Below are 27,435 nucleotides of genomic sequence, written 5' to 3'. Positions count from 1 at the left end.
CCATTCACTGATTATGAAATTAAAGGAACAGTTCACCCAAAATCGAAGATTTGCTCAATATCTACTCAGCCGCACGCTGATGGAAAGTCAGGTGAAGTTCTTCATCCACCAAACATTTCTGGAGCTACACTCATAGAGTCTGGGGTTACAACAGTAACAAGTACAATCTAGCAGCTCCTACGTGATTTCTGTAGAGCGCATACAGGTTTGGGATCTCAGGGTTTCCAGAGACTTTAATTACAACCAACGAGCTCAGCATGAGGGTGAATTTTCATTTTTGGATGAAAAGGTCCTTTAATATGCAAATATGTTGATGTCATTGATTAATTGTTGTTCTTAAGCAAACAGGCCAATCATTCTGCTTCATTTTATTTTGTAACCTCTTTGGGTTTGGAGTGTTCAGAAAATAATCGTTAGCTGCAGCGCTAACGTGCTGACACCAGCGTTCTCTGCTGCACCAAACTGTAGCCCGTCAGACTGGTACCAAAGTAGTCTCGCACTTTTGTAACAGTTTAAGGCCAGAGGTACGTTAACTCTAAAAAACAAGAAAAACGACTGAGAGCAGAAGTTCTGAATGTTTTGTCTCGGAAACGTTTGCATTGCAGGCGTTTGTCGAGCGAACAAACGCGGCTGCTGACGGAAACTTTGGCAAAACAAATACAGGTGGTGAACTTATTGTCTGATATTCATCAAGTTCTAAAAAACAGTAAACAAAGGCTGAAACATTTTTTTTGACTGACGTTTTTTTCTTTTCTTTTCCTTTTTTTTTGCATGTAAAATATACACCTTATGTTCAGCGGGTTCCATCAGGCAGAAGACAACAACAACATCGTACCATCGCAGCATTTTTATTCGTCTCGTTCTTCCAAAAATAGGATTAAGATACGACCTTTCCTATCATGCGCAAGCATCCTTCATGTTTTACGTTTCATCACAACTCACTTATTATTATTTTGTTCTTTACGCGTACCGTATAAAAACAGGTTGTTGACATGCACATCCCTCACGGCCTCAGAGTCGAGCCCACAGACAGTGAAGTCCCAGAGCCGCAGATGGAGCCAGTCTGACAGGTGGATTATGGGTAAACCACGTGACAGGCGGGTTCATCACACATCTGTACGCTGAACTGAAAATACGTGCCCGTAGAAAATCTGAGACGCTGCCGACGTTTTAAAGTTTTAAAGGAGATCTTTGCTGTCGCTTTTCCTGAATGACCAGCAGCAAATATTCAGCAACCGAGATGCATCGTGGGTAATGAAGGTACCAGGAGGCATAACTTTTTTTTTTAAAGGTATAATATGCAACATTTCCACATTAAATCGTCGACTTGAACTTTGTTGCATATTTTTTGTTGCACATTTAAATCATCCCAAAGCCGTGACTAAACGTGAATCAAACTTTCAAACGTGACCTCGTCAGCAGAGAAGTAAACCTGCAACCTGAGTCTCATTTCGAGCCCTGCAGGCACCCGTACAGGACGACACACTGGTCCAATATCAGCCGATTTTCCCCGCACAACAAAATCTAACACAGGTATAAACCTGTGGATCGCTGGTCCTCCTGGAGACAACCTGGAGCCAAAATGGCTGCTTCGAAGGGAAAACCTCTTCTGTCCAGACTCAGTCCATCGAAGGCTCTGGGCACGTTTTTCCTCACGATAATTAATAAACTCTAAACTCACAGCAGCTAAAACTGCAGACACGACAAAGTACCAAACCTCACCTGCTCCGGGCCAAAAACTACAGAAGGTCACGCTACAATCAACATAATCAATATCACACACACACACACACACACACACACACGTAGATTTAAAAAAAAAGTGACAAACAAATGAATTAAGTCCGAGTGAAGCTCACAGACGCACGACAGGAAGTTAGGACCATAGCTAACACACACACACACACACTGCAGCAGAGGGTGGTCCGCAGCTTTTACAGAAAAGGTAGAAAAAAAACATTGATTAAAAAAACTCCCATGAGTCTTTGGGCTCTCTCCCTCGCGTGCTGGGTTGTTCTTAGTGGCTGAGGGGCAGCGATGTCAGCGATGACATCAGCTCGACTGATGATGTCGTTCTGTTAGCCCCCCTCCCCCTCCATCTTCCTGTCTGAGTCCAGTGGAGCGTTGAAAACTGCCCTTCTGTGTCCCCACGAGGGCTGCGGGGTTTCGGGTGTGGGGTCGAAGGTCACAGGGTGGAGGAGCAGGCGGTGCAGGTTAAAAAGAGACAAAAAGAGAGACGGGAGAGAAAGACTGCAGGCGCTCGGAGGGTTTAGCCCAGCCAGCAGCCATCGCCGCCCTCCCGGAAGAAAAAGGGGAGAGGATGGAGGGATGGCAGACAGGGGGAGAACGAGTGCAAAGCGAGCTAACGGTTGTTCTTGGCAGCCTCCTTGGCAGCCACAATGAGGGGGGTCAGACTGGAGAGGGGCTTCGCCATCTTCAGGAACTGATGCTGAGAGAGCAGGACGAGAAAGACAGAAATGTTTCAGTTCACTGTACGAAAAGAGAGACGCCAGACGCTAACAGACGCTCCAGGCCCACTGTGAAACTAGTTTCATTGTTCTTGTTATCATTATTGTTGTTGCTGCTGCCTTTCTGTTCCGTTCTGCAGTGGACTTCACACAGCAGCCACTCGTCTGCACACTCAGACAGAGCAGCCATTAAAATGAATTACTTCCCAGTTTCACCTTGGAGCTCTGAGTCATCATACAGTTACACAAGTCGTTTAGCTACTGTGTTCCTCCTCCACCTCCACCTCCGCCTCTCTGCCTGTGTGTGTGTGGGTGGACAGCTAAACCTCAAGGAAATTTCTCTGCCACTTGTGTCATCGCTGTGCTGTGCAGTAACCTGTCACCTGCCCTTCACTTCATATTTTCAAAACCACAGCGTGTATGAAGACAAGTTTCTAAAAGTGCTTTGTGTCAGACATGTGAAACAGTGCGACATGAGTGTGTTTTCTGCCTCAGGTGTCGTACCTGCAGCAGCTCCTTAGCTGAGCCCCTCTTCTCCACATCCATCTCCAGACATCGGTTCAGGAAGTCTCTGAATGTCGTCGACAGCTTCTCTGGGTTCTGCAGCTCTGGCGTCCCATTGGTTGCTATGAGATACAGCGCCTTGGCAACACAGACGAGCATCATGTCAGCATGCAAACACAAACTTAAGTTTAAAAATACTCTGCCGCCCTCTGGTGGTGGGTTTAGGAAGGGCAGGGATGCAGCCATGCCTGGTGCAGGTCGCTGAGAGGATATTTCTAGAACATTAGCTGTAACATCCTCAGAAAAGAAGTCATTGATCACACAACAACAGAAAACCTCCCTTATTTTCAAAGCTCACCCTGAGTGGATTCTCATTCAGGTACGGCGGCTCCCCCTCCACCATCTCTATGGCCATGATGCCCAGGGACCAGATGTCCACTTTGGGGCCGTAGGCTTTACGGGTGACGACCTCTGGAGCCATCCAGTACGGGGTCCCGACCATGGTGCTGCGTTTACTCTGCTCTGGAGTGATCTGGGCGCAGAACCCAAAGTCAGCTGGGAGGACGAGAGAGGACAGACAAATGTTCTCTTCAGATCAACTATCATCTGAATCCAACCTTGTGTTTCATAAACCTACTGCAGGAAACTCCAGGGAAGGAAAATGCCAAGAAATATAACCTTTCATCATCTCCTAACAATTGATGATGCAGCTTAAACACGAGCAGGTGGCAGCCTAACGGAAATGAAGTGCTGAGAAATCATCATTTACAAATTATAGTACTTTGTGCAGTACTTTTGAGTGAAATACATAAGGGCAGGCATTTCAGAGAGACGTGGGGGGCGTGGCTCAGATACAGGACTCCCCTGCAGGAGCCTGGGCTTTGATTCCTGTGCCAAGCTGAGCTATTTTAACTGAAAACATGATTTCTTTAGTGCAAAATTGTCACTAACATAATCTGTGTACAACCAGTTCGCATACAAACACAATCTTGGTTCAAACGAGGAAGTTGCTAACTTCAAAAACAGCACCCTGAGCAGGACTCAGTAGAGTCAGAGCTCCCCCTGCTGGTCCAACCACAAACATCAACCAAGAAGCAATAAATAAACACTGAGTGAACAACAGAACGGATGAAGTGACATGATGTCAGCTGGACTGACTCAGTTTGACGGAGCCGTCCATGCCCAGCAGGATGTTGTCACTCTTTATGTCTCGATGGATGACCTGGTTCGAGTGGAGGAACTCCAATGCCTGCAGACACTGGAGACAGACAGACAGACAGACAGAGGAGGACAAAGATCATCATTAGAATCCACAGTCTCGTTAACGTTCTGTGAACTGAGTTTAAGATCACAGACACGTTTCAGCGATCAACAGACTCATCACAACAAACAGCTTGGTGTTTCCAGTTACCGAGTGTGTGAAGGGTTCGGTCTTTAGGACATCGTCCGTCTCCCAGAGAGACAGAGACAGTGAGTCACAGTGGGCGTGTGTCAGCCTTTCCCACCTGCACAGGTGCTCTGTGTCTCTTACCTCTCTGCACACAGCTGCTATCTGAGCTTCATCCATGCAGGTTTCTGTGACGACGTCGGTCAGCGACCCTCCGGCCAGGTACTCCATCACCACCCACAGCTCGTCACCCACCAGGTAACTGCGGAAACCGTCAATATGAGCAGGCATCAATGATATGACTCGGATTTCAGTGCAACTCAAGACAGGACACAGCATTTAAAAATCTATTGATTAAATGCATTAATTTTGTGTGCGTGTTGTTAAATGTCTTCTCATTTGCTGACACAGACTGGTCACACGCAGTTTGTGACTTTGTGAAAAACCTTTGAGGCGTTCAGGACGAATCCCGGAGGAACGACGTGATCCTGCGAGATCACAGCAACTCGTGTTTCTGCAAAGATCTACAAACTGACAGCAACTGACAGACACCTCCGGAGGAATGACTGCGGCAGATTAAAAAACCCCGTAAACTGTGACACGCTGGTCGCCTCACAGCAGAAAACTGTGGGATGGACAGACAGTGTGGAGGACATCTGATGAACCAAAACGTGTCCACCAAACAAAACACCAGCCATGTTTTTGTCTGTTTCTCATCAGTGGACAAGTTTGTAAAACGTCAGGGAGGAATTCAGCTGTGGACTGACGGTGTGTCTAACCTGTCCAGGTAGTTGACGATGTTGGGATTCTTATTTTCCCTCATCACCAGGATCTCGTTGATGATGAGCTCCTTCTTTGGCTGCTGCTGCAGGTTCATCTGTTTAATGGCAACCTGAGAGAACAGAGAAACATCTGACTGACAGGCAGGTTCATTAAAAGAAAAAGATATTGTGGGAGGGAATAAAAGAAGACAAGAAGACAGACGACAGGCCGCCTGTCAGGCGATGAGGAGGGGAAAATCTAAATCCGAAGGCAGTAAAAGGTTGTTTGGCGGCAGAGCCTGACAGGCGTTAAAGTCTGAGCGCACAGACTAATCCTCAGAGAGTGAAACTGACGAGGATTAGCATGACAGAGCAGCTGAGCTCCTTTAAAATTAACCTGAAGCCACAGCTATTGAAGCCAGACTTAAGCCCACTTAGTGCCACGACGTTCTCGCTGTGGAAACGGCTGAACTCATTTTACCTGATTAAACCCTGGATGAACCTACGTTTCCTTTGACTTCCTGCTAACACGTTAACATCAAGCACCTCATCCCCCCAGACCCCCCAAGCTTCAGTATGAACTTTATTCCTCCCTGAATTTGCAAATCAAACTCTTTCATCCTCCTCAGTCTGGGAATTTTAAACCGATTCAGCACCACGTTTCAACTTGATTGTACTTGAAACCTACCTTAGACCCTGTCCTTTCAGTAGAAACAGACTCAGCAGATACCTTCCTGTGTTGGTAAAGTCACATGGAAGCTCTGAAGAGCTGAAAACACCATCAGAAACAAAACAAAACAAAACTGCATCCTGCTGTGTATCCACGGACGTCCATGTGTGGTCTGAAAGACGTCAGCACATACCAGACTGACTGGCACAAAACTTTTGTTCAGACATTTCGGGTCAACAGAGGATAATTTCTACCGACTATCACTGAGTTTTGCACTCGCCGCCATCATTGGGTCACAAGTCTTCGTCTGCTAGAGGACAGGAGGAGACGCAGGAAGGACGGACAACAAAGGAAACCCACCTCCTGTCCTGTGGCGATGTCTATGGCCGTGTACACCGTCCCAGACGCTCTGCAGACACACAGCGAGGAGGCCCAGTTAAACATTAAGCAGCACGTCCTGATTTCTTTGTAGGAAGAAAACTTCTTTTGTTTCTTAACGGTCAGGTTGAAGTAACTAAATCCTAATCTGTACTCAATTAAATTCAGGTCTTTTGGTCTTTGCTCTACATCACATCAGCAGACACAAAAACATTCACTTTGAGCTCAGAAACAGTTTGATTAAATGTAACTCTGGTTTATGATGGGATGAAACAACCAGGATTCAGTGTTCAAAGGAGGGATCGATAAGCTGGTGGCCCAAAGCAGAAGGAGCCGCTTTTAGAAAAACACAGTCCCCTTCAACATTCACACACTCAGTGGTGGAGCAGGTGGATGAGGTCTGAGAACGGGTCCATATGCTCCACCAGGACTGGACTGAGTGTGCAAATGATGACCAATGAGCTCCTTCGTCATCAGTCGGCTGGGGATGCCGCCACGTCCTCGTGACCCTCTGAATCCCCTGAGACCAAAGTACGATCAAAGTCAACTTCTGAGGCCACAAACACATCGATCGCCCCTCGAACACGGCGGCCGGAGCGGCCCGAACATCAGCTGCTTCCACACATGCGTGCTGAGCGTGTGAACCACATGACTCACCCCTGTCCGATCTTCTCGAAGCGAGTGTACTTCTTCTTGGGGTCTCCCACGCTTACAATCGTCCCTGAGATGAATAAAGAGGGGAAACAAAAGAAACAAAAGACGAGCTTGCTGATCGATCAAACTGTGACGTGAAGCAACAGAAATAAAGTCCAGCCGTACGATCCAGAGCCGATCCACAACCACAGAATCTGAATGGATAGAAGAGTCGGGCGTCTTTCTATCTATCCTAATTCTGCTCTCGGCTCATCACACTCAGCATGCTGACTGGGAGAAAGAGAAGAGAGGAACGACAGAGAGAAAAGACGGAGGAGAGGAGGAACGAGGGATGAGACTACCAAAAAACTAAACAGGCCAGGACAAAAAAAACCATAAAGAAATTCATGAAAAAGACTGAAGTCAATTCAGGAGGGAAAAAGTGACAAAGAAAGAAACGAAGAGAGAAAGAGAGAATCAAGAAAGAAACTGAAAATGACACAAGACAGGAAGAAATAAGAAAGAAATGAGGGCTGAGAAAACACAAAAGTAAAAAGGACGGACAGAGTAAGACAGAAATGAAGGATGAAGAGGAGAAGAAGACATGAAGGAATCGAGGCAGAGAGAAAAGAGCTGAAGTCAACTCCATCTGTTGTCCACAGCAGGAAATTAGAGGACAAAACTTTGGTCTGTAACCGCAGGAGACTGGATGATGGAAAGAGAGAGGATGACCAATCAGACGTGAGGATTGGACAGTGGGGGGGCGGGGACAGTGGATATCGGGCCTGTCAATCAGAGAGACAGACAGACAGACAGGCAGTATCCTGGTCTTACCAGCAGAGGGAGATCTGAGCACATCTGGACAGGCGTGGGGCATGATTTAAAAAACACACAGGCTTTTTATTCACCGGTTACAAACACACGGCAACACATTTCAGTCAGGGGTTTTCTAAAACATGGGCTTTTATTCTGAAGGGCCGGGCCATGACTTACACACTTCAAAAAAATACAGCCTTACCCTTTAATTATAGGTAATTATTACAGGACAATCCAGGCCTCAGCAGCTCGGCGCTGCGTCAGGCCGCCATGTTGGAGGCGTCACCGTGAAAACAGACGCTGAGCGCTTCAGTAAAGCTGTGAACAGGATCGTGTGAACGCTGCGAGACTCTGCAGGCAGCTTTTTATTTTCAGAAGCGAAAACGTTACGCAACATTTTTCACACGAACTTCGGCGAACGCACCACACTTTGTTTTCATCGCGACACGGATTCCTCAGGGAACGAACAGCACACTCTGTGGGCAGATCGCGTCTGCATCACACACTGTGATTTCCTGTCCATGTATGTGGTGTCTCACCCATCTGACTCGAGCCCACAATAAACTGAAACCCTGTGAGTGCTCATGCAAAGGGAATGTGATGAAACAGCCTGTCAAAACTAAGAGTGTAAGCGAGACTAAAATTAGCACTCGGAGACTTCGTCCCCACTGAACCTCAGCATCCGAATTTCTACCTTACAGAACACAGACGAGATAAAAATGTGTGTTTACACACAAATTAACCACAAATCACCACACATGCAGTATTACTGTTGATATGATATCAGTATACAAATATTAGACTTGCATGTACAGGCTGGCTTCTTGATGCAAAACGTTAAAGCATGGGATTTTAAGATTAAAAGCACTTGTGGTCTGGTGGTCTTTAACGTTCCCGTGTCCTCAGAAAGGCTTTTAAATCGATCACTGGAGCACCTTGGACTTTTACTGACTTCACTCTTCAGTTTCTTTATGGATCTGGCTTTGTGCGTGCAGGCGGTGTCACGGTGAAACAGGAGAAGGACAAACCCAAACCGCAGTCTGAAATATCACTGTTTCCTGTGTAAACCAACAGCCAGAGACCCACAGACGCCCTGTGGACTCCGGTGTCCACATACTTTTGGCCATACAGTGTGGCTGTTCCTGTGTTAGCTGCAAACTTAACTGCTGATAATGTCATCAATTCTGTGTAGAACAGTGTGATAAAATGACGTGTCATGTTTTAAAGGCATGACGTCAGCTTTCGGACATATGTGAGCGTGTGACGTAGTTTTCTTACGTAGTTTCTCCAGGATCTCCTCATCAGACATCTTCTTCTTCCTGGTCTTGTCCTGGGGGCGGGGCACAGAGGGGCCGGGGGCGGGGCTTGCGCTGGGAGGGCTGCTGGGAGCTCCTTCAGCCGGAGGAGCAGGAGTGACGGCGGCGGCGGCGGCCGTCGGTGGGGAGATGGGGGAGGTCGCAGCATCTTTGGTGGGAGGAGCAGGGAGGGGCTCGATCACCGAGCGAGTGTATATCTGCAAGAACAACATCAGGTGACTTATTTTTCCAGCTTTATTGGACAGACAGGAAACGGGGAAAGCGAGAACGAGGACAAAACACTAACGCTGCCATGTTTGAGTGTCGGCAAAAGGCGAACTAAGTGTTGAAACTGAGCTGAGCTGCGGGACGTTTGAGTGCAGCTCCGCTTTCAGAACGTGGGATGAAAACACGGACAACAACAGAGAGACCAGAGCCTGTGTGTGTGTGTGTGTGTGTGTGTGTGTGTGTGTGTGTGTGATGGTGGGAGCTCCAGTAAGGTGCACTAGACTCATCACCGTGGAAACAGCGTTGGTGCCATGGAAGCAGCCTCTCAACCGCCAACTTGTCTGCCAGAGGAGCAACAATGTGTGTGTGTGTGTGTGTGTGTGTGTGTGTGTGCGTGTGTCTGTAAAGGCAAAACAATCAGAATCCTGTGATACTGTGACATGATAGTTCATTATTCATATTAGCTAAATGAGAATATATGAGCTTTTTCTTAGTTGTTAATTTTTTTCCCCTAAATCAGTGTGTGAAGAGAGAAGGTCACTGTGGAGGGAGGGAGCAGGGCCTCCGGTGAGGAAATCTCATCAAGTGTGTGTGTGTGTGTGTGTGTGTGTGTGTGTGTGTGTGTGTGTGCTGACAATAACCTGACCCGGTGGAGAACACAGAGCTTCTTTGAAAACTGTAAATGAAAAAGCTCTGCTTCTCTTGTGACTCCACACGCACACACACACACAGCTGAGATGAAATGAGCAGCACACACACACGGGACCTTTATATGTGTGTGTGGGATTCAGTGGCAGCTCCTGATGAAGGTGCAGATTGTGGCAGCTGAAAAAGTGAAAGGTCTGGTTTGTCCACTCTGGGCTACAGTAGAAAGATGGCGGACTCTGAGGAAGAGGAGCTGCTCCCGATTCTCAGTCTGAGCTGACTAAACGCTAATGATCCTCCCAACATGATGAACGTTTGTATCAAGTGTGTCTGACTGGATGGCTGTGATGAGTTGAGCAGGACTTCGTGGTGCCTTCAAGTGCAGCTCGTAAACCCAGCAGTCGGCGTGGACATGAGGGTTGTTTTAGCTTTTCCATCTGCTGCTCAGTTTAGCAGGTGAGTCACAAAGTTAATTTTGCCCCTGCATGTACAAAACGTCAGAGAAGCACTTTGCAAACTGTGTCCAGACTTTAAATTACAGGAGGACCAGTAAGTCGACTGGAAAGCGGCGGGCAAGCGGGGCTGGCGTTATTACAGACGTCCAGCCTCAGCTCCAGACAGGAATGAAATCACTGACGGGTGGAGGTCAGGCTGAAGCCACTTCGTCTCCACCGACTCTTCTGCGCTCTCTCATTTCACTGCTTCCACCTCAGGTGACACTTAAAGTGTGAACTGCAGCGGCGACTTAAACCGCATTGAATTTTATATCCTCGACTTTAACTCGCATACGAAAACCATCAGCTGCAGGACTAAATTTTTTAACTGCAGTTTTTAAGAAACTTTTTCACTTAAATTGTCCCCTAAATATGTAGTTTTTTGTAGTCGCTCCACTAAAATGATACAAAGACTACGTTTACCTTGACGAGCAGGTGTCTCAGTCTCACGCTAAGTGAGCAACAGCTGCATGCGTGTGCGTGTGTGTGTGTGTGTGTGCGCTCGTGAGCTGTCCTGTCTCTGTGATGACGACATGTCAGCACTGTGGGGACAGTCTGTCTGGACGCTTGAAGGTTTGAAGGTTGGAGTTGGTGGGGTTTAGAGGCCAGACTGTGTGTGTGTGTGGGGGGGGCATTTATGATCAGTCAGGGTCCTCACAGGTATAGAAAGTGTGTGTGTGTCCTTACTGATTTGGTGTGTTCTGGTCGGGGGGCGATCACCGGCGGTGGCTCGGCCTCATCTTCATCCTCGTCCTCGGATACGGTTGCTATGGCGGGCGTCTCCGACACGGCCTTGGAGCTCTGCATGATGTCACAAGGGGAGAGAGGGCGGGGCCTCAGTGACATCATCGTCACATGAGCCAACAGCGACACTAGACACATCATCACTTCCTGCTGTGACTGCCACTTCCTGTCTTAGCTCTTCTTCTTTGCCTGAATTTAACCTTCTTCTCGTTCTCCTCCGTCTCTCCACCCGTCTTTCTTTCCCTTCTCTCGCCCGTCTCTCGTCATCGCTGCTGATGTCCGAGAGCTCTGGCCACGCGTGGCTTCGGACGCCACCCGTCACACATCCTCCTCTCCATCCCTCTTTTATTCTCTCCTCTCTCTCTCTGACCGTCGGCTGCTCGGCTGGTGGCCGAGCTGCAGAGGCAGGGAGACCGTGAAGGGAGGAAAAGATGCTGATTCACAGTGCAGAGAGAGGAGGAGGAGGAAGAGGAGGAGGAGGAGGAGGAGGAGGAGTGGCACATCACTTCCTCTTCCCTTCTTCTCTTCCCTCACCTTCATGGTTTAGTTTAAAGGTACCTTTCAGACAATAATTTTCACTGCTGCAAAAAAGCTCCCTCACAGTGACACGCTGGCCAATGAAAACATTGTCGGCCCTGTAGTGCAGGTATGCAGGACACCTGTGTCGTCATACGGAATTAATAACCAAACGAAAAGGTGTGATTTGTGGATGAATTACAAATACTCTTTCGTTTAATTCATCTTGGATAAAATGTTGGAGCTTATGCACCAAACTTGTTGAGCAGCGACTTCCTGGAGTCGTGCTAAGCTAAGCTAAGCTAAGCGGCTGCTGACTGTGGCTTCATGCAGCACACTTCCTGTGCAGAAACGGCGGTGGTGTCACACAACCTGACTGAGTGCTTCTGGCATCTTTCAGCATTACATCACATCCCATCAGTACGCTGCTGTCCATAATAACATTACTGCTGTGTCTGTGTCTCGTCACATCCTGTGCCACACTCAAATACATTATGCCAGGGTCTGGGTGAATGCTCGATTCCGATTGGCTGCCGGTGTCCATTAGGTCCTGACACCTCGTCAGGTCTTACCCCTCACATCATCGTGTTAATAAGTTTCAGAGCTGACTTGTGCTACAGTCACACAAACACCAGCGTCGCCACAGAGAAGAAACACACAAACATCCTCTTCGCCTTCTTCTCTCCTCTGTCTCTCTCTCTCTCCCTGTCTGTCTCCCTGTCTGTCTCTCTCTCTCTCCCTGTCTGTCTGCAGACACTTCATCTCCTCTCAGACTCTCCTGTGGGTCTTGTCAAACGGTAGATTAAACCTCATCTCCTCATCATCTCACTCTGCAGATCTCCTTCCTTCCTCTCTTAATGCTGTCCTTCCTTGTTGCCCTGATGGACTACAGACACTACAGACTACAGGCTCCATGTAAAACTCGTGTTGAAAGGTGAAACCGGATGGTGGTTATCTGAAGCACTCATCAGAGACAATGACGCCCCCTACTGGGACACTTCGTGTGCTGGCAGAAGCAGCCTTACCGTCGTGGTGGAGGAGCTGTAAGCATCCGTGTTCTTATCTGCAGGGGAAAACACAGTGAGAAATTATAAAAAACAGGAAGTGTGAGTGTGAGTGTGTGAGTGAGTGTGTGTGTGCGTGTGTGTGTGTGTGCGCACCTGTGAAGCTCATGTATTTCTGGCTGTTTGTCGTTTCTTTTGAGTCATAGAACTTTAGGACGTCGAGGACGGCCTGAGGATTCTTCTTCTGCTCCAGTTTGGTGATGTTGGACGTCTGCAGGAGCCGGGCCCACTGCTCCGGCATGCCCTGCACACACACACACACACACACACACACACACACATACACAGTGTGACATGCTGCATGTGCATGAACATTTATATGATGAACTATAAGTAATAAGAGACAACACACACACACACACACAGAATCCTAACGAGGCAGTCTTGTCATGTTTGAACTTCAGTCACATAACTGGGTCACATCTCCTTGTTTTGAAGCTCTCTTTTCCACTCGTCTGTCTGGGTTAGTCCATCACACACACACACACACGCTCCTTCACTTCCTGCTCCATCCCTCCTCTCCATCAGGGTCTCATCACGTCTTCACAGTAAGTCATCACTTCCTCCATACGTCCTGAGTGACTGTGACTGTGAGTGACTCTGCTGCTGTTTGCTCAGCTTTGTTCAGGTTGTTAAGGTTGTGTTGGTCTGAGTACAAATGACAAATGTTTATTTGCATATGGATGATGTGTGTTTAAGGGAGAAGCAGGAACTGTGTCCCAGATTACAGAAAAGGAAGGCGCACACACACACACACACACACACACACACACGCCGTTTAACTCCCAGCTAAGAGAGCTCGGTCAGGCGGAGCAGTGAGTCAGCTGAACAAAGCGTCTTTGTCTACTGTGATTATTTAAAAAGCTTAATTTGCCAAGTGTGTGTATCAAATGCACACACACACATTCATACACACACTTGCACGCAACACTGAACTCGAGTCCTTTGGTAAGCAATTAAAAAGTGATGTAAACACACCAGACGCACAAATACACACACCACAGATTCACACTGCGGTTGTGTTTGGTAACTTTAGGAGCACACACACACACACACACACACACACACACACACACTTACAGTAAACTCTCCAGTGACAGCATCGAAGCCAACATGGATGGTGTGTTCAAAGTCAGACGGCAGAGAAATCTCTGGACGCTCCTTCTTCTTATAGGCTGAAAGAAGAAACAAAAACCAGCTGATTTGAAATCGAGGAAACTCAAACCCGATGAAGAAGAAGATGTGCTGTTTCCAAGCAAGATTAGACATGTTAACGTGTTATATTTCAACAAGAAAGACGCAGGATTTTCCAGTAATTCATTCCCCTTTACAATAACAGTTTGGGAGCGAAAAGAAAAGGATTTAATGTCTTAAATTGGCTCTAAAAGGCTGCAGAAGAGCATCTGAGATGCAGAAACAATTCGATAATTAATCTGAAACGCAGAGCAGCAGCTGAAGAGGAGCTACAAACACGTCCAGGTTCATTACAAGTTCTGGACACGGCTCAAATCCAGAGGAAAACAGTAAAACAAAAGGCGAAGAGGGAGAAACAACGAGAAAGCGGAGGGAAACACAAAGCGAACAAATGGAGGACAGAAGGAGAGAATGAAGAGAAAAACACAGGACGAAGGAGGAAAAGGACAAAGACAATCTGAGAAACACGACAAAGGAGGCTCCATATGCTGGTGAGGTGATCCCGCGGGAAACAGGATCCCCCTGGGATCACTAACAAGCATGCAGGACCACCAGCCTCCCACTAAGCATCATGGGTAATCTGTACGCGTGGTGAGGGTGTTTGTTCCTCCAGAAACATCAACAACACACCACATAAATTCTAATAAAACGCTTCACGGTACATTTAATGACCTTCTGGATGAGAGTGAGATGACGCCACTCTGTCCATGAGGTTCATCACGTTGTGGAATTAGCAGCCAGAATGTTAACGTGTCTGTGTGAGGTGGGTGAGACACCCTGAGGGGGACGTCCACACAGAAGGACAACATGTTGGACATGTCCTCCACCTGTCTGTGTGTGATCAGCACTCACTCTTATCGCCTCCTCCGGTCAGGATGAATCGGATCGAGCGGTCCTTCTTCTTCTTGTCCTCCGGGTTCGGTGGGAGGGGCTTGGATCCGTGGTTGAGGGGGACGGGGTCCTTGCTGCAGGAGCCAATCATGGTGCTGGTGTTCCTCATGGGCGGAGCTGGGGGCTTGTCCTCGACCTCCCCATTATCAGACATCTTCAGCTAGTCTGCAGCCGGCCGCTCCTGCACAGAGACACAGCAGCCACAGAGGAGGCAGGATGAGCGGCAGGGACAAACAAACAAACAAACACTCAACATCTCAACTTTTAGCAATGTTATAGACTGAGCGATTAATCGTAAACATAAGAGCAATAACTAGTAACAGTAACCGCTAGCTGCAGCCCTGTTGAAAGACTTCTAGTGTCCACTGAATCGACAGCAGAAATGTAAGAAAACAACATGAAAGAATAATTTTAGTTGGCTTTTTATCAGAAAGTCCAATCAACAAAAGGAAACCGAGAACAAACAACAAAGAGTTTCCATTTGCTCACTGAGTCTATTTGATCTGCAAACGCACTGAGACCGAACCACAGAGTGTGTGTGTGTGTGTGTCTACTGACTCAGACCTAAAAGCTGTGAGATGTAGAAAGACACACACACACACACACACACACACACACACACACACACAGGGAGCTAACCTGCTAAACGCTCCAGTGGACACAGAGTCCCACGAGGACAGTCTATTTGGGTCAGAGCTGCACATAATAAATCAAACACACACACACACACACACACACACGAGGATGCTGATTCATCAGTGATGCATTAATCCCCATGAAGAGTTTGACAGCGTCAGGTGTTACGTACGCTCAGTCTGCTGTCCTCCACTAAAATCGAACATTTAAAATATTCCGATACTCCCTGAACGTCTCGGATCGGCTCCCCGACTGTCCACACCTGAGCAAACTGGTTTTTAAAGGAGCAGTTGGGAGAGTTTGCAGAGTCACCGACAGCTGAGGCTGCACAGCGGCTGTCGATGTCCGCCGGGATCTCACCTGGACCACAGGCAGGACCTTCTTCCTGTGTTCACCTTCTCACCTGCCTCAGTCAGCTTCCCACTGTGGCTTTTCAGTGTGAAGAGAAAACTTGTGCCGGCTCGTTAAAACCGATCCGGAGCAGAACGAACGCCGAGTGAATTTCTCACACTTGACAAAGCTCGTCCACACGTCAAACTTCAGGAACGTTTTACGACATAAAAGTTTCAGTGCGACTCAGGATTTTTCTCCAGTTTGAGAAGAGTTTGGCTCCATGCATGAGCTCAGAGCGCTCTGTTCAATGAAGTCAGTATTTCTCTGCTCTTTAGAGGCTGCTCAGAAAATAAGAAATGACCAAACAAAAAATGGTATAATGGTATACACACACAACAGAACGTCACTCAGAGAGGCTGCGTCTGCCTTTTGGCCAATCCTGCCTCCCACAGACGGTGATGTCACAAGGTGAGTCACATGAGGAAGTGGGAAATACGGTTAAGGCACACACACACACACACAGAGCCTGAGACACACAAAGAGGAGGAGTCTGCCACATGCAAACAAGCTGTTTACTGGAAAGTGATGCTCCCTTTGTTGTCTGTTGATCTAACATACACACACACAGAGACACACTCACACACACACACTGAAGGGATGTGATAGCAGGTCTCGTATTTCAGACACTGCTGTCAGTTTCAGCAGAACCCTGTTATCAAACAAACCCCCACCCACACACACACACACACACACACACACACACACACACACACAACCTAACAATAATGAGAGGATGAGTGAGGTGAGTTTCAGGGTTTTCCCAACCACACACAGACTTCCAGTCGTCTCTCCTGACGATGAGTCACTGAGCGAAGCCCCAAACCGACCTTTGACCCCCATCATGATGTTGTTCCATCACGGACAGGTACGGTGAGGTCACATGACCGGAATCCACACAAGCCTGAACGATTAGTCCGGTGAGGACTGTGGCTGCAGGCGTAATGCAAGCTTTGTGAGTGTAGAGAGAAGTAAAGGCTTTACAGCTTCATACACACACACACACACACACACACACACTCAGTTGGTGTTTATGACTGAGTGCAGAGTGACCATCTAACTGATGAGAAAATATCACAGTGTCAGACACCATATTGATATGTAGAATCACAACACACTCCTCCCATCCTGCTAAACACAAGTCTCTATGTTTCTCTGTCTCGCTCTTCTTCTTCTTCTTCTTCTTCTCCTGCTTTCCTCTGCTACCCGCCGGTCATGCGCTTCCTGCGACAAACGGAGACTCTGCACAGCTTTGAGTTTGTTATCTAAAATCCGACGGTGGAACCGAGTCACGAGCTGACCCTCATTTCCACGCTCAACGCGGCGTCGCGTGAGGACGACGGGACTCCATTAATCCTCCATTAAAAGTCAACTGCGTGTTTCTGTGAATCAGTGCGGCGTGACACAACAAAATACTGTGATGCTCGAACGTACCAATATTCCCTCAGACTCCTAATCAACAGGCTGTCAGTCAATCAATACTTATTACAAAGAAACACACACACACACACACACATCTCATGAGACTGTCGCCACTAAATGTCAGCACTTCCTGGAAACGCCATGTCAGCCTCTGCAGCCACGTTTACTGGAATTAGAGGCACACACACACACACACGTACGTGCACACACACACACACACACACACACACACGTACGTGCATACACACACACACAGCCATTCCTCCATACATTAAGCCTCTCTGATTTATGCATATGCTGCACATACATTAGTGCATGTGACTGCATTTTAAACATGTCCTCACTGCCTCCACACACACACACACACCCACACACACACACACACACACACACACACATACACACACTCCTCCCTCTCTGCCTCCATCCATGTTAAACATTTAGCTGAGCTCACAGACTCAGCAGGGGGGATCCGCCCCAGTTGTTGTCCAGGAGAGTTCAGTGTCTCTGGGCAAGACGAGGCCACAGGGCCCCTCCTGCTCCTGGATCTCCCACTGTTACTGCACACACACACACACACACACACACACACACACACACACACACATACACACATACACACACTCAACACTGTGGAACACTCAGGAAAAAACAACCTGTGTGTGAGAGAGAGAGGCAGGATGTAAATAAGAGACATAAACAATAAGGGACAAAGAGACAGAGACAGCTGAGAGAAGAGACGGAGACTTTACAGCATCCCGCCGGCCAAAAACACAAGAAAAGGACAAAAGAGGAAGAAAAAACGTTTGACAGCACGTCTGAACAACGACTTTTGTCTCGTCTGTCTGCAGTCGACTACAACATCACGTCGTCACGGCGACGAGACCAAACCGAAGGCCCAGACTTCAAATGTATATTTTAACATATTTTACAGAGCAGACTGCGTGTGCATGTGCAAATCCCAGTGAACACACACACACACACACACACACACACACACACACACACACACACACACACACCAACCACACCCATTATAATTTGGGTCTTTGAAGTTGTGACGTTGGGAGAGTCTCTGGTTTACACGTTCATCCTGTCATCTTCCATCCTGACCAACGTGAAGCTGAATTCTGTCTTCATTCTGCTCAGTGTTCTTCAGATACCACACGATGTGTTTACAGATCTTCTCCCTCGCGTCACACACACACACACACACACACACACACACACGTCCTGCCGCCACACGTTCTCACTAGAGGGCTAATGTGCTGCTGAAAACCGTTTGCATTGCAGTTATTTTTGAAGATTCACAGCCTTCGCAGGAAGCGGTTTAAGTCTGAGGGCTCCAGTCGGGACTGAGGGGCAAACCGGCACATTTAGCTGTTTGTTAACAATAAGAACAGAGCAGAAATACAGCAGCCCAACCCATTAAAACCATTTTGGACACCTGGACTAAACAGACCAGGAAACATTCATTAACACACAGTCAGCACTTTCATTAATTATCAATCACATCTGAGATGCTGACAGTGTGTTTTAAAGCTGTTCAGAGGGTGTGTGTGTGTGTGTGTGTGTGTGTGTGTGTGTGTGTGTGTGTGTGTGTGTGAGACAGATGGTACTGTCAAAGATGAGGATGTGGCCAAACATAAAAATGAAGGAGAGATGAGAAGAAAGAGAGGAAGAAGTAAGAGGAGAGGAGAGGAGAGGAGAGGAGAGGAGAGGAGAGGAGAGAGGGATGGTGGTTTTCTTCTGCATGAACAAAGAACGTGACAAACCCAACTGGGACGGGGCGAGAGACGCAGAGAGAGAGGGGGAGGGGGGGTGAGAGAGGGGGAGGGAGGAAAAGAGAGAATGAAAGAAGAAATGAATTAAGAAAAGAGCAAGAGAAAAGGGTGTGGATGAAGAGAGAGAGAGAGAGAGAGAGAGAGAGAGAGAGAGGGCGACCAAATAACAGACTGTAGCTTAGCAGGAGACACACACACACACACACACACACCCCTCTGCTGGAGGTGGCCTGTGCTTTGCCCGAAGGAACTTGAGCTTCAGTTCCGCTCATTTTACCCACAATGCTTTGTGCCTCAGGTTTCATCCTCGCTCCTCCGAGCTGCTCTCTCACTCGGCTTCTCACTCTGGATGTTTTTTCTCTGTTTCACGTTGTTGAAGTTTGCTTCGATCGAAGACTCTGAGACGTCACAGGAGGCCAGCAGTTCAGTTGTTTCCTCATCTTAGTTTGGTCAAATCGGTTAAATATGACTTTGTGACTTTGGAAATAAATTCTTGCCGGCACGTCCTCTCTGTAAACTCCTCCTCTTGAGACGTCCCTGGGAGACTTCTCCCAGAGACGTCTTGACCAATCGACCAACTCGGGACAGAGAAGAAAAAACCCTGAAACCGGTTTTCAAAGTCACCCACCAGTCGGCCCGTCTGATCCGAGGCCCCGCGGTGCAGCCCAGAGAGCCACTGACATCACATCCAGCTCGGCGTCTCATTGGAGCGTCTGGTCTGAGCCACAGCCTTTAAAAAATATTCAGACCACCGGGACGTGGTTCAAGTTTCCATGTGGTTTTTGTAGATGCGAGCGTCCTGATTCCAGTGTGAACACAGAAGAACATGTGACGGAGCCAAATGTTCCAGGACCACAGACGAGCCATCGCTCCGACGTCCGGCTTTCCTCTCCACATCACAGTCTCATACCGAGACGCTGCGGTTCACTTCCCGGTCTACATGAGCGTCAGCATCTCGCGGCGGGACATCTGGAACACGTCACTGCATCGCATTTCAAAATACGTAATAAAAATAATAAATATCATACGAACAAGTTGAATTTTTGACCAAACTGATATCAGGATCTGACAAAATAATGATGTCGGCGTTCACGTCACCCTCCACACACACACACACACACACACAGGATGTGATTAAGTAGCTGTCCATCTGGCTGTGTGTGTGCAGCACATTGATCATGCAGGCTATTGTGAGCAAGGCACCCCATCACACACACACACACACACACACACACACACACACACACACACAAGGGGAGAACCTGCTCCATACAGCCATCTGTGCAGCCCCGCCTCAGTGTGTGTGTGTGTGTGTGTGTGTGTATTAACACACTCCCTGCTGAGATCATTTGGGTGATCTCTCCCTGCTCAGCTCAGTCTTCAGATCTGCTAAATGCCAATAATCAGTTCTGCCAGTCAAATCAATGACCTCCTGCTCCGTCACTGATGGACGACCACACGTCAGGCTGGAAACACAGAGCCGACTGTGATGGACACGGAGCTGAACTGTAGAGGTTTTGGCCACTGCTGAACCAGGTGCTGCCGAATCCTCCTCTACGGTTCAGCTTGACTGTAGCTGACAGCCAATCAGCATCGTCCGGACTTCCACGCTGACGACCGGGACACGTAGGAAAGCTTTTCACATCCCAGAAGTGGCAGAAAATCATGACAAACGATGACATGAGCCGTGGAGGTGAGTGGATGACTGGGCGGAGCACCGAGTGGTGTGTTTCCTGCAGGCGTAGGGCCGCCGTTTACAAAGCAGTACGACCGTCCTGTGACTTTTGCTCAGAAGAAATTTGGAGACGTCACCTCGTGTGCTGTGATTAATACATAAGAGCAGTACAGTTCAGCCTGAGACTGTGAGTGTGTGCACGATTAAAGCAGGAAAGGCTGTGATGTGTGTGTGTGTGTGTGTGTGAGATGTCACACATGGTTGATCAGGGCTCTACAGAGCATAATCAATACCAACATAAACTACAAGGTCACATTAAGACCCCCGACAGGGAGATCTCACGTTTCACGTCTCGTGTGTCCTTTAGACCACACACACACACTCACACACACACTCTCCTGTGTGTGTCCTTTCATTAATGTCTTTGGTCAGCCCAGCGAGTCGCACACCTGCTCGGCGAAGTCAGCTTGTTTACTCGATTCTGTGCAAACTGTTCCATTTGTCAGCAGTTAAGTAACAACACCACAGTAAAGTTAGCTGCTGAAGTGACTTCCTCCTCCACGCGAACGCGAAGCGAGGAGGACGTCTTTACAGAAGTCTTCGTGATGTCTCGGCTGACCCCCGCCGACATGGCAGCAAAGGTCTGAATCAGCAGCTGTCATTGATCAGCGCTGACTCACTGCCTGTCTTTGACTGGACACACTGATGCCATTTACAGGCACATATTACAGTATGTGAGAGTACTGCAATAAGGTACTGCTGAGTACCGGTACTGAATTCCAGCTCCTGGTACCAAATCTTGGTCCGGGTTACAGGAACTCTACTGGTACCACAGGGCAGAGAGTGAAGGCGCCTCCTAACTCCAGAGCGAAGCATTCGATTCAATCCCAGGGTGCACTGCAGAGCCTTAAGTGGCAAGTCTAATGATGTTAATAGGCTTAATGCAAGCACACACACACACACACACACACACACACACACAGCTTTGTATTAGACCAACTGTAACAACCTTCTGCTGGCCGACAAGCTATTGGACTGATTTACATCCACTGCAGTGTGTGTGTGTGTCTGTGTGTGTGTGTGCGCGTGCATGTGTGTGTGTGTGTGATGGCTCCATCATGTCCATAGCCCTCATTATGCTTTTCTATCTGCTGTGTGAGTATAAGTTGCTGAAGCAGGACTCCAGCGCGGCCTCATCAGGTGGTGCAGAAACTTTGAATCTTTTCACGTCTCATTTAACTCCGCCCACGTTTCATGAGCTTTGGACGTGGAGGACAGGACACAGTCAGCGTCTGTCCCAGTCGGGTGGTTTGGTTTAGGAAAAGACTGTAGTTTGGGTGAAAATGACTTCACTCACGTTACTCATGTGACAGAGTTAAAAAGGTCAAAGTCGGCTTTTGGTTTCGCACAGGACTTCAACGCTGGCCTGACGAGTCAAAGTCCTGCGGCTGTCTGAGTCACCGGGACCCGGGACACGTGTGGACACCCAGTCTGTGTTGCTCCTTACAGCACGTGACCTGACATTTCTTCTTCTACCACAGAGGAAGATACGCTGTGATGAGGCGTGAAGTGAGCGCAGACGTCCGTGTGTTATTCACAAGCCGTTCGCTGAAATGTCTCGTCTCTTCTCTTTGATCTGTTTTTTCAGCAGAAAAACAAGTCAATGAGCACAAGCAGCTGTGTCCCTCATGAGCTCCCGTACAACTGGTGTTCATCTCTCTGCTGGTCTGCAGATCTGCGGCAGACCAGCAGCTCAGGACCACAACAAACAGTCTGATGTGCTGAATCCTAAGCTCCAGGATGAGGACACCGAGGACCACTGACATTCAAAGTCGCTGAGGTTTTCTAATTCATCGTGTTTCCGCTTAGCGCCGCCGGTTTGTGGGACACGACGCGGGAGGAATTCTGTTGAGGACGATGTTGGCAGAAGTTTGTCAAACCCTGCAGAAGTCCTGGATCCGTCCACACACAGTCTCTGTCTCTGTCTGTGTTTCGAGTGGATCAAAAACTACAAGATGAAATAAAGACTCAGACACCACAAGGTTTAAAGTGTGACAGCAGCTCGACACGTCCACGCTTTCACTCCGTCCAAAGTCTCATTCCAGGCCTCACGGCGTTTAATCGGGGCGGAAAGTTTTCCTGCTGGCAGCCATTCATCATCTGAATGTACGCGTGGAGGGAGGAAGGTTTTATAAAGATTTTACGGCACCGAATGAACGAGAGGAGGAATCAACAGAACAATGGACAAGCACAAAGAGAAGAGCAGAACAAAAGAGGACAAAAAGTACAGCAGAGACAAAGTGGAGACAGACAGACAGACAGACAGACAGACTGGGGGGGGGCAGAGGATAATGAAGAGCGAAGGATCAAAGAACAGAAGGAAAGCTGAGTAGAAACTTGAGTCCACTGGAGTTTGGACAAAACCATTTTTCACCGTAGAAACCGTCTGACTGTCCTCTCCGGCTCTGGACGAACCCACGAGACCTTCAGCACAAATCAGAGACAAAAGTGTCTCAAAACCCTCTGAGTTACAGCCTCAACATTTCCCTGTTTTAGCTGCTGGTTAATCTCAGTCCTGCCCTGAAGACAAGAGACCACACAGACACACACACACACACACTCCATCAGCTTCATGTTACACACACTTCAAAGCTATGATACACCTGTGTCAAAGGCATTACACACACACACACACACACACACACTCTACAGCAGCTCTCCCACCTGGAGAAGACAGAAATGGGATTGATGCTGTTGGATTATGTTTCACTAATCCAAACTCTTCATACAAGTAAAACAAACACTAAAATGCTACGATCACATCAGCACAGCAAACCGCTGCATGAATCACTCACTCACACACACACACACACACACACACACACACACACACACACACACACACACACACACACCATCACAGGGTCACACAGCGTGATGGGATGATTAGTGCTGAGATCAGCAGCTCCTCACTGGGCCGAGACCGTCCGACCTGATCTGAAACGGTCCTGGCAAACGTCCTGAGCCCGACCTGCATGCAGCGCTCACTGTGTAAATGTACCACAGGAGCCCCCGCCGTCACGCTTCACTGCAGCGCAAACACGCACAACCCTGAGCCTCCGGTCACGGCGGCCAGATCGAGAGACCTCCAGTCTGTTTGGGACAAAGACTGGATTTATAAGACTACTGCATCAACATGAAGTACTTTGAGTTTGTAGGTTGGTATTAGTTGTAATACTCCCAGCACACACACACACATTCAGAGCTCACACACGTATGCACACATGATGATGCAGTACATAAAAAATACATGACAAACCTTCTGAGGGCCTGTCATGAGCACAGAAACCCCCCTCACACACACACACACACACACACACACACACACACACACACAGGTGTGCGGGGAGGGGGCGGGGAGTCTGTCTCCATCCCAATCTACCAGCTGTCAGACTCCGCCCCTCCCCACTCCCATTACCGTGGCAACCCCATAAATAATGGAGGCTGCAGTGGATGCTGGGAGCCATCAGGCCGGAGGGGCAGAATCCCATTACAGCCGGCTTACATAATGTGAAGCTCTCTGGTTTCCACTGCTGAGCAGACGAATCGTGAAACCTCCACGCTCAAACACCCTCACTGACAGAACGCTCAGTTACGTTAGACGATACACGGCGGGAAGAGACAGACTGGATTTCTTCAGACATCTCCAGGTCAGAGATCAGAAATCAGAACCAAGATGGCCCAGCCTGCATCCACATCCTTCACATCCTAACTCACAAAGCCGAACTGGTTCAGCAGCGACTCCGGTGGCTCCTGTGAACACCTGAGCTTACCTGTTGACCGAAAGGTGAAGCGGCGGCGTCAGCCTGCAGCCTGCACACAACAGCAGTTAAAACCACTTCATTCGCTCTTCACACACACACACAGGAACAAGTCAGGCTGCCGATCAGTGCATTTCACCAGGAATTTAAGCTTATTTCATATCGCAGCCATACGTGTTAGCAAAGGCCAGCAGCATTTTACGGCCTTTAATAAAATCCCAGTTTTATAGTCCTGCAGTGAAAAGCACCGAAAGAGAAAGACGTGACTGTGACGGCACTTGAACTGTACTTTGAAACGTGAAATGACGATCGGTGGCCGAACATGAAACGAGAAGCCGCTCGTTATCAGCTCACCACAAGTCATGTGACGTTTCTTAGTCCTTTTTCTGGAGCTTCACAGCAACAACAACTGAAGACTTCAAATAAAAAGCAGAAAATGGCTCCAGAGACTCCAAAAGATCCCAAACCGATAGACAATTTGTCCCAGAAATGTTTTGCGGACCAAGAAAGTTCACCTGACTTTCCACTGGCATCGGGGTGAGAAGATAACGACCGAATTTTCATCACGGGTCAACGGGTCCTTTAAGTTGTTGTTTATGAAAAGGTGTAATAATGCAGTTAATCGTTTACTTGGTTTTCATGTCTTGTTCTGCACACACCAGAAATCTACAGTCTGGATTTCCACCAAAATGTGAAGACAGACGGGAGGCCAAACCACAAACGCTTTTCAAAAACACTCCATTTATATTTTGCGTTGGCTTGCTCAAAACCCTCACGTTCCAATAAAACGAGATCCCATCAGCACACGTTAGCCTCCAGTTTCAACTCGACAATGTCTCCCTGCCAAAGCCAAGTCCAAAAAGACAGACAGGTTCCTGAAAACAAAGCCGGTCTGTGGTTCTGAGCGCCTGACAGGCCTGCTGCAGCACCTCTGGGACGAAGACAGGAATCTCATCCTGTCTGACTGCGATGGTGCATCGGACGGAAATCTTTTATGTCAAGATCGAAACATTTCTTTGTGTGGAAGCAATCCCAGAATTCACAGAAGTGTTCAAACATATCACCTGGTATCCGTCCTGAGTGAGCCAATCACGAGTCAGACTTTTTTTTTCTTACGAATACAGTAAACAGTGACCAGTACAGCCTACTTGTTCCTTCCTGTGGACAAATTCCACAGACTCTCGTCATCAAACATCTCAGTGTTGTGAGCTGCTGAGTGAGGAGGAGCTTCATAAGAAACTATGAAACCCCATCTGCAACAGATCCTTAGTCACTTGGGTCTTCACATGAACGTTAAGTCCTGCCTTTGTGCGTCCCACTGTTTGCACTTGTTTGTCTGCAGAAATGAGATCCCATCACAGGCCCTGAAGATGTCCACCTGTGGTCGGATCACCCAGGACGTTAACGCCTGGTCTGAGCTCCGTCCTTCCTCGCAGACGGGGGTCGGAGTGCCGCCACACAAACGGCCTGCAGTCTTAGAAGCGAGGAGGCCATTTGTGTGTACACGGCGAGTCTGTGTCGCTGAGGGTCGGGACGAGGCCGAACAGATGAAGGTTTGAGAGGACAAACAGAAGGAGGACAGGAGGTGAGAGTCGGCCCTGCAGCTGTCCACACATTCACACCATGCTGTGAGACAACACACACACACACACACACACAACTTCCAACAGCCAGAAGCTTATGCACATGTAGCTCCAGATTATGGCTTACTAAGGTAAACTCTCATTAGCACAGGTTAATGTGACATTTCACACACACACACACACACACACACACACACACACACATACACACACGCGGACAGAGAATGACAGCTGGCAAAGAGTTAGCCTTGGCTAATCATCCATCCACTCAGTGGGCTACGGCTACATGTGAGCCGCAGGTCTCACACACAGACCCACAACCCATTATGTGAGTTAGGCAAACACACACACACAAAAGGGAGATAAAACGTAAAGACTGGGTGCACATTATGTGTGTGTGGGTGGTTTCTCTCCAGCCTTGTGCCGGTTACAGGATCTCATCTTTTGTGTGGCCACGTTTCATGCTGTTAGATGAAATCAGTCAATTAACTGAAAATCAAGCAAGTATTTTGATAATTAATTAACTAATCAATTAAGCCATTTATTAAGCAAAAACGTCCAACATCCTAAACGTATCTGCTTTGCTGCTGTTCCCCGTTTAGCCGTAAGCTGATCATCTCTGGGTTCAGCCGTCACTTCACGCCGTAGAAAACTGCGATGGAGGAGTTTCTGACGTTTCGCAGATTGAAGGATTACCTTTAAAATGATACGATACCAATGAAGCACCTTTTGTCTGCCGCCGCCAACTCCTCCCCGTCCACATAATTTTCACACAAACGCACCCCACCACCCACTGCACGGGATGCAGCTGCCGTGTCAGCCTGCCATGACAATATCAGATCAGATCAGATCAGATTATTAATCTGTAACAATGAAACATTCGTCGCCGTCACTGCTAACAACGATGTCATTAGGACGGACTGCGGGGGTTTCTGTCTCCAAATTAGCTTTGTCAGTTCAATTCAGGGCTGAAGCATCAACACCAGCCTGGAAATCCTAAACCGGCTTTGCCCCCTCCTGCCCAGCGTCCCGTCTCATCGGTGAGGTGAACACACACATACAGTAAGTCAGACTGCTTGTGCGTGTAATGCACTTGGCAGAGAAATGTGAGCGTGATTGTGCTTCACGGCGGCGAGCCTAATTACGCCTGCTGGGCGTGTCGGCATCTGATGGATGCTGACAAGCAGCTGGCGGAGACGCACACATGAAAAATATGGCGGAATTTTGGACAGAAAAACTGAATATCTGAAGGTCTCGCAGCGTCAGATGGAGCAGCGTTCGGCTCGGGTCCCAACGCTTGAAAATGAATTATGAAAGATTTGTTTTCTATAATTAAACTAATCATTTGTCGAAGTATTGAACCGCCGGTTTTTGGAAAATATGAACGGCCATATTTAAAATTTGGAGAGTGCGTTGGCGAGGAAGGGAGGGCGTTG

General features: G+C 48.1%; 1 protein-coding gene across 1 annotated transcript in view; it reads right to left on the bottom strand.

Moving 5' to 3' along the window:
• The window catches only part of pak1 (p21 protein (Cdc42/Rac)-activated kinase 1), a 35,723-nt gene that overhangs the window by 680 nt on the left and 7,608 nt on the right, over window positions 1-27,435 (bottom strand). The window contains exons 2-15 of the mRNA XM_046388190.1: window positions 14,650-14,869; window positions 13,684-13,778; window positions 12,700-12,847; window positions 12,565-12,602; window positions 10,967-11,080; window positions 8,896-9,130; window positions 6,826-6,889; window positions 6,151-6,199; window positions 5,139-5,251; window positions 4,504-4,621; window positions 4,131-4,230; window positions 3,331-3,527; window positions 2,973-3,110; window positions 1-2,449 (exon numbers count right to left, since the gene is read on the bottom strand). The exon at window positions 1-2,449 is cut by the window's left edge and continues 680 nt beyond it. Coding sequence (XP_046244146.1) covers window positions 2,363-2,449; window positions 2,973-3,110; window positions 3,331-3,527; window positions 4,131-4,230; window positions 4,504-4,621; window positions 5,139-5,251; window positions 6,151-6,199; window positions 6,826-6,889; window positions 8,896-9,130; window positions 10,967-11,080; window positions 12,565-12,602; window positions 12,700-12,847; window positions 13,684-13,778; window positions 14,650-14,842 — 1,689 coding nt within the window. The 5' untranslated portion in view covers window positions 14,843-14,869 and the 3' untranslated portion in view covers window positions 1-2,362. The remainder of the gene's footprint in view (window positions 2,450-2,972; window positions 3,111-3,330; window positions 3,528-4,130; window positions 4,231-4,503; window positions 4,622-5,138; window positions 5,252-6,150; window positions 6,200-6,825; window positions 6,890-8,895; window positions 9,131-10,966; window positions 11,081-12,564; window positions 12,603-12,699; window positions 12,848-13,683; window positions 13,779-14,649; window positions 14,870-27,435) is intronic.

This window comes from Scatophagus argus, chromosome 5, assembly GCF_020382885.2.
Source record: "Scatophagus argus isolate fScaArg1 chromosome 5, fScaArg1.pri, whole genome shotgun sequence".
Classification (NCBI taxonomy): Eukaryota; Metazoa; Chordata; class Actinopteri; family Scatophagidae; genus Scatophagus; species Scatophagus argus.
The sequence above is the reverse complement of the archived record's forward strand: the minus strand, read 5'-3'. Positions and strand labels throughout refer to the sequence as shown.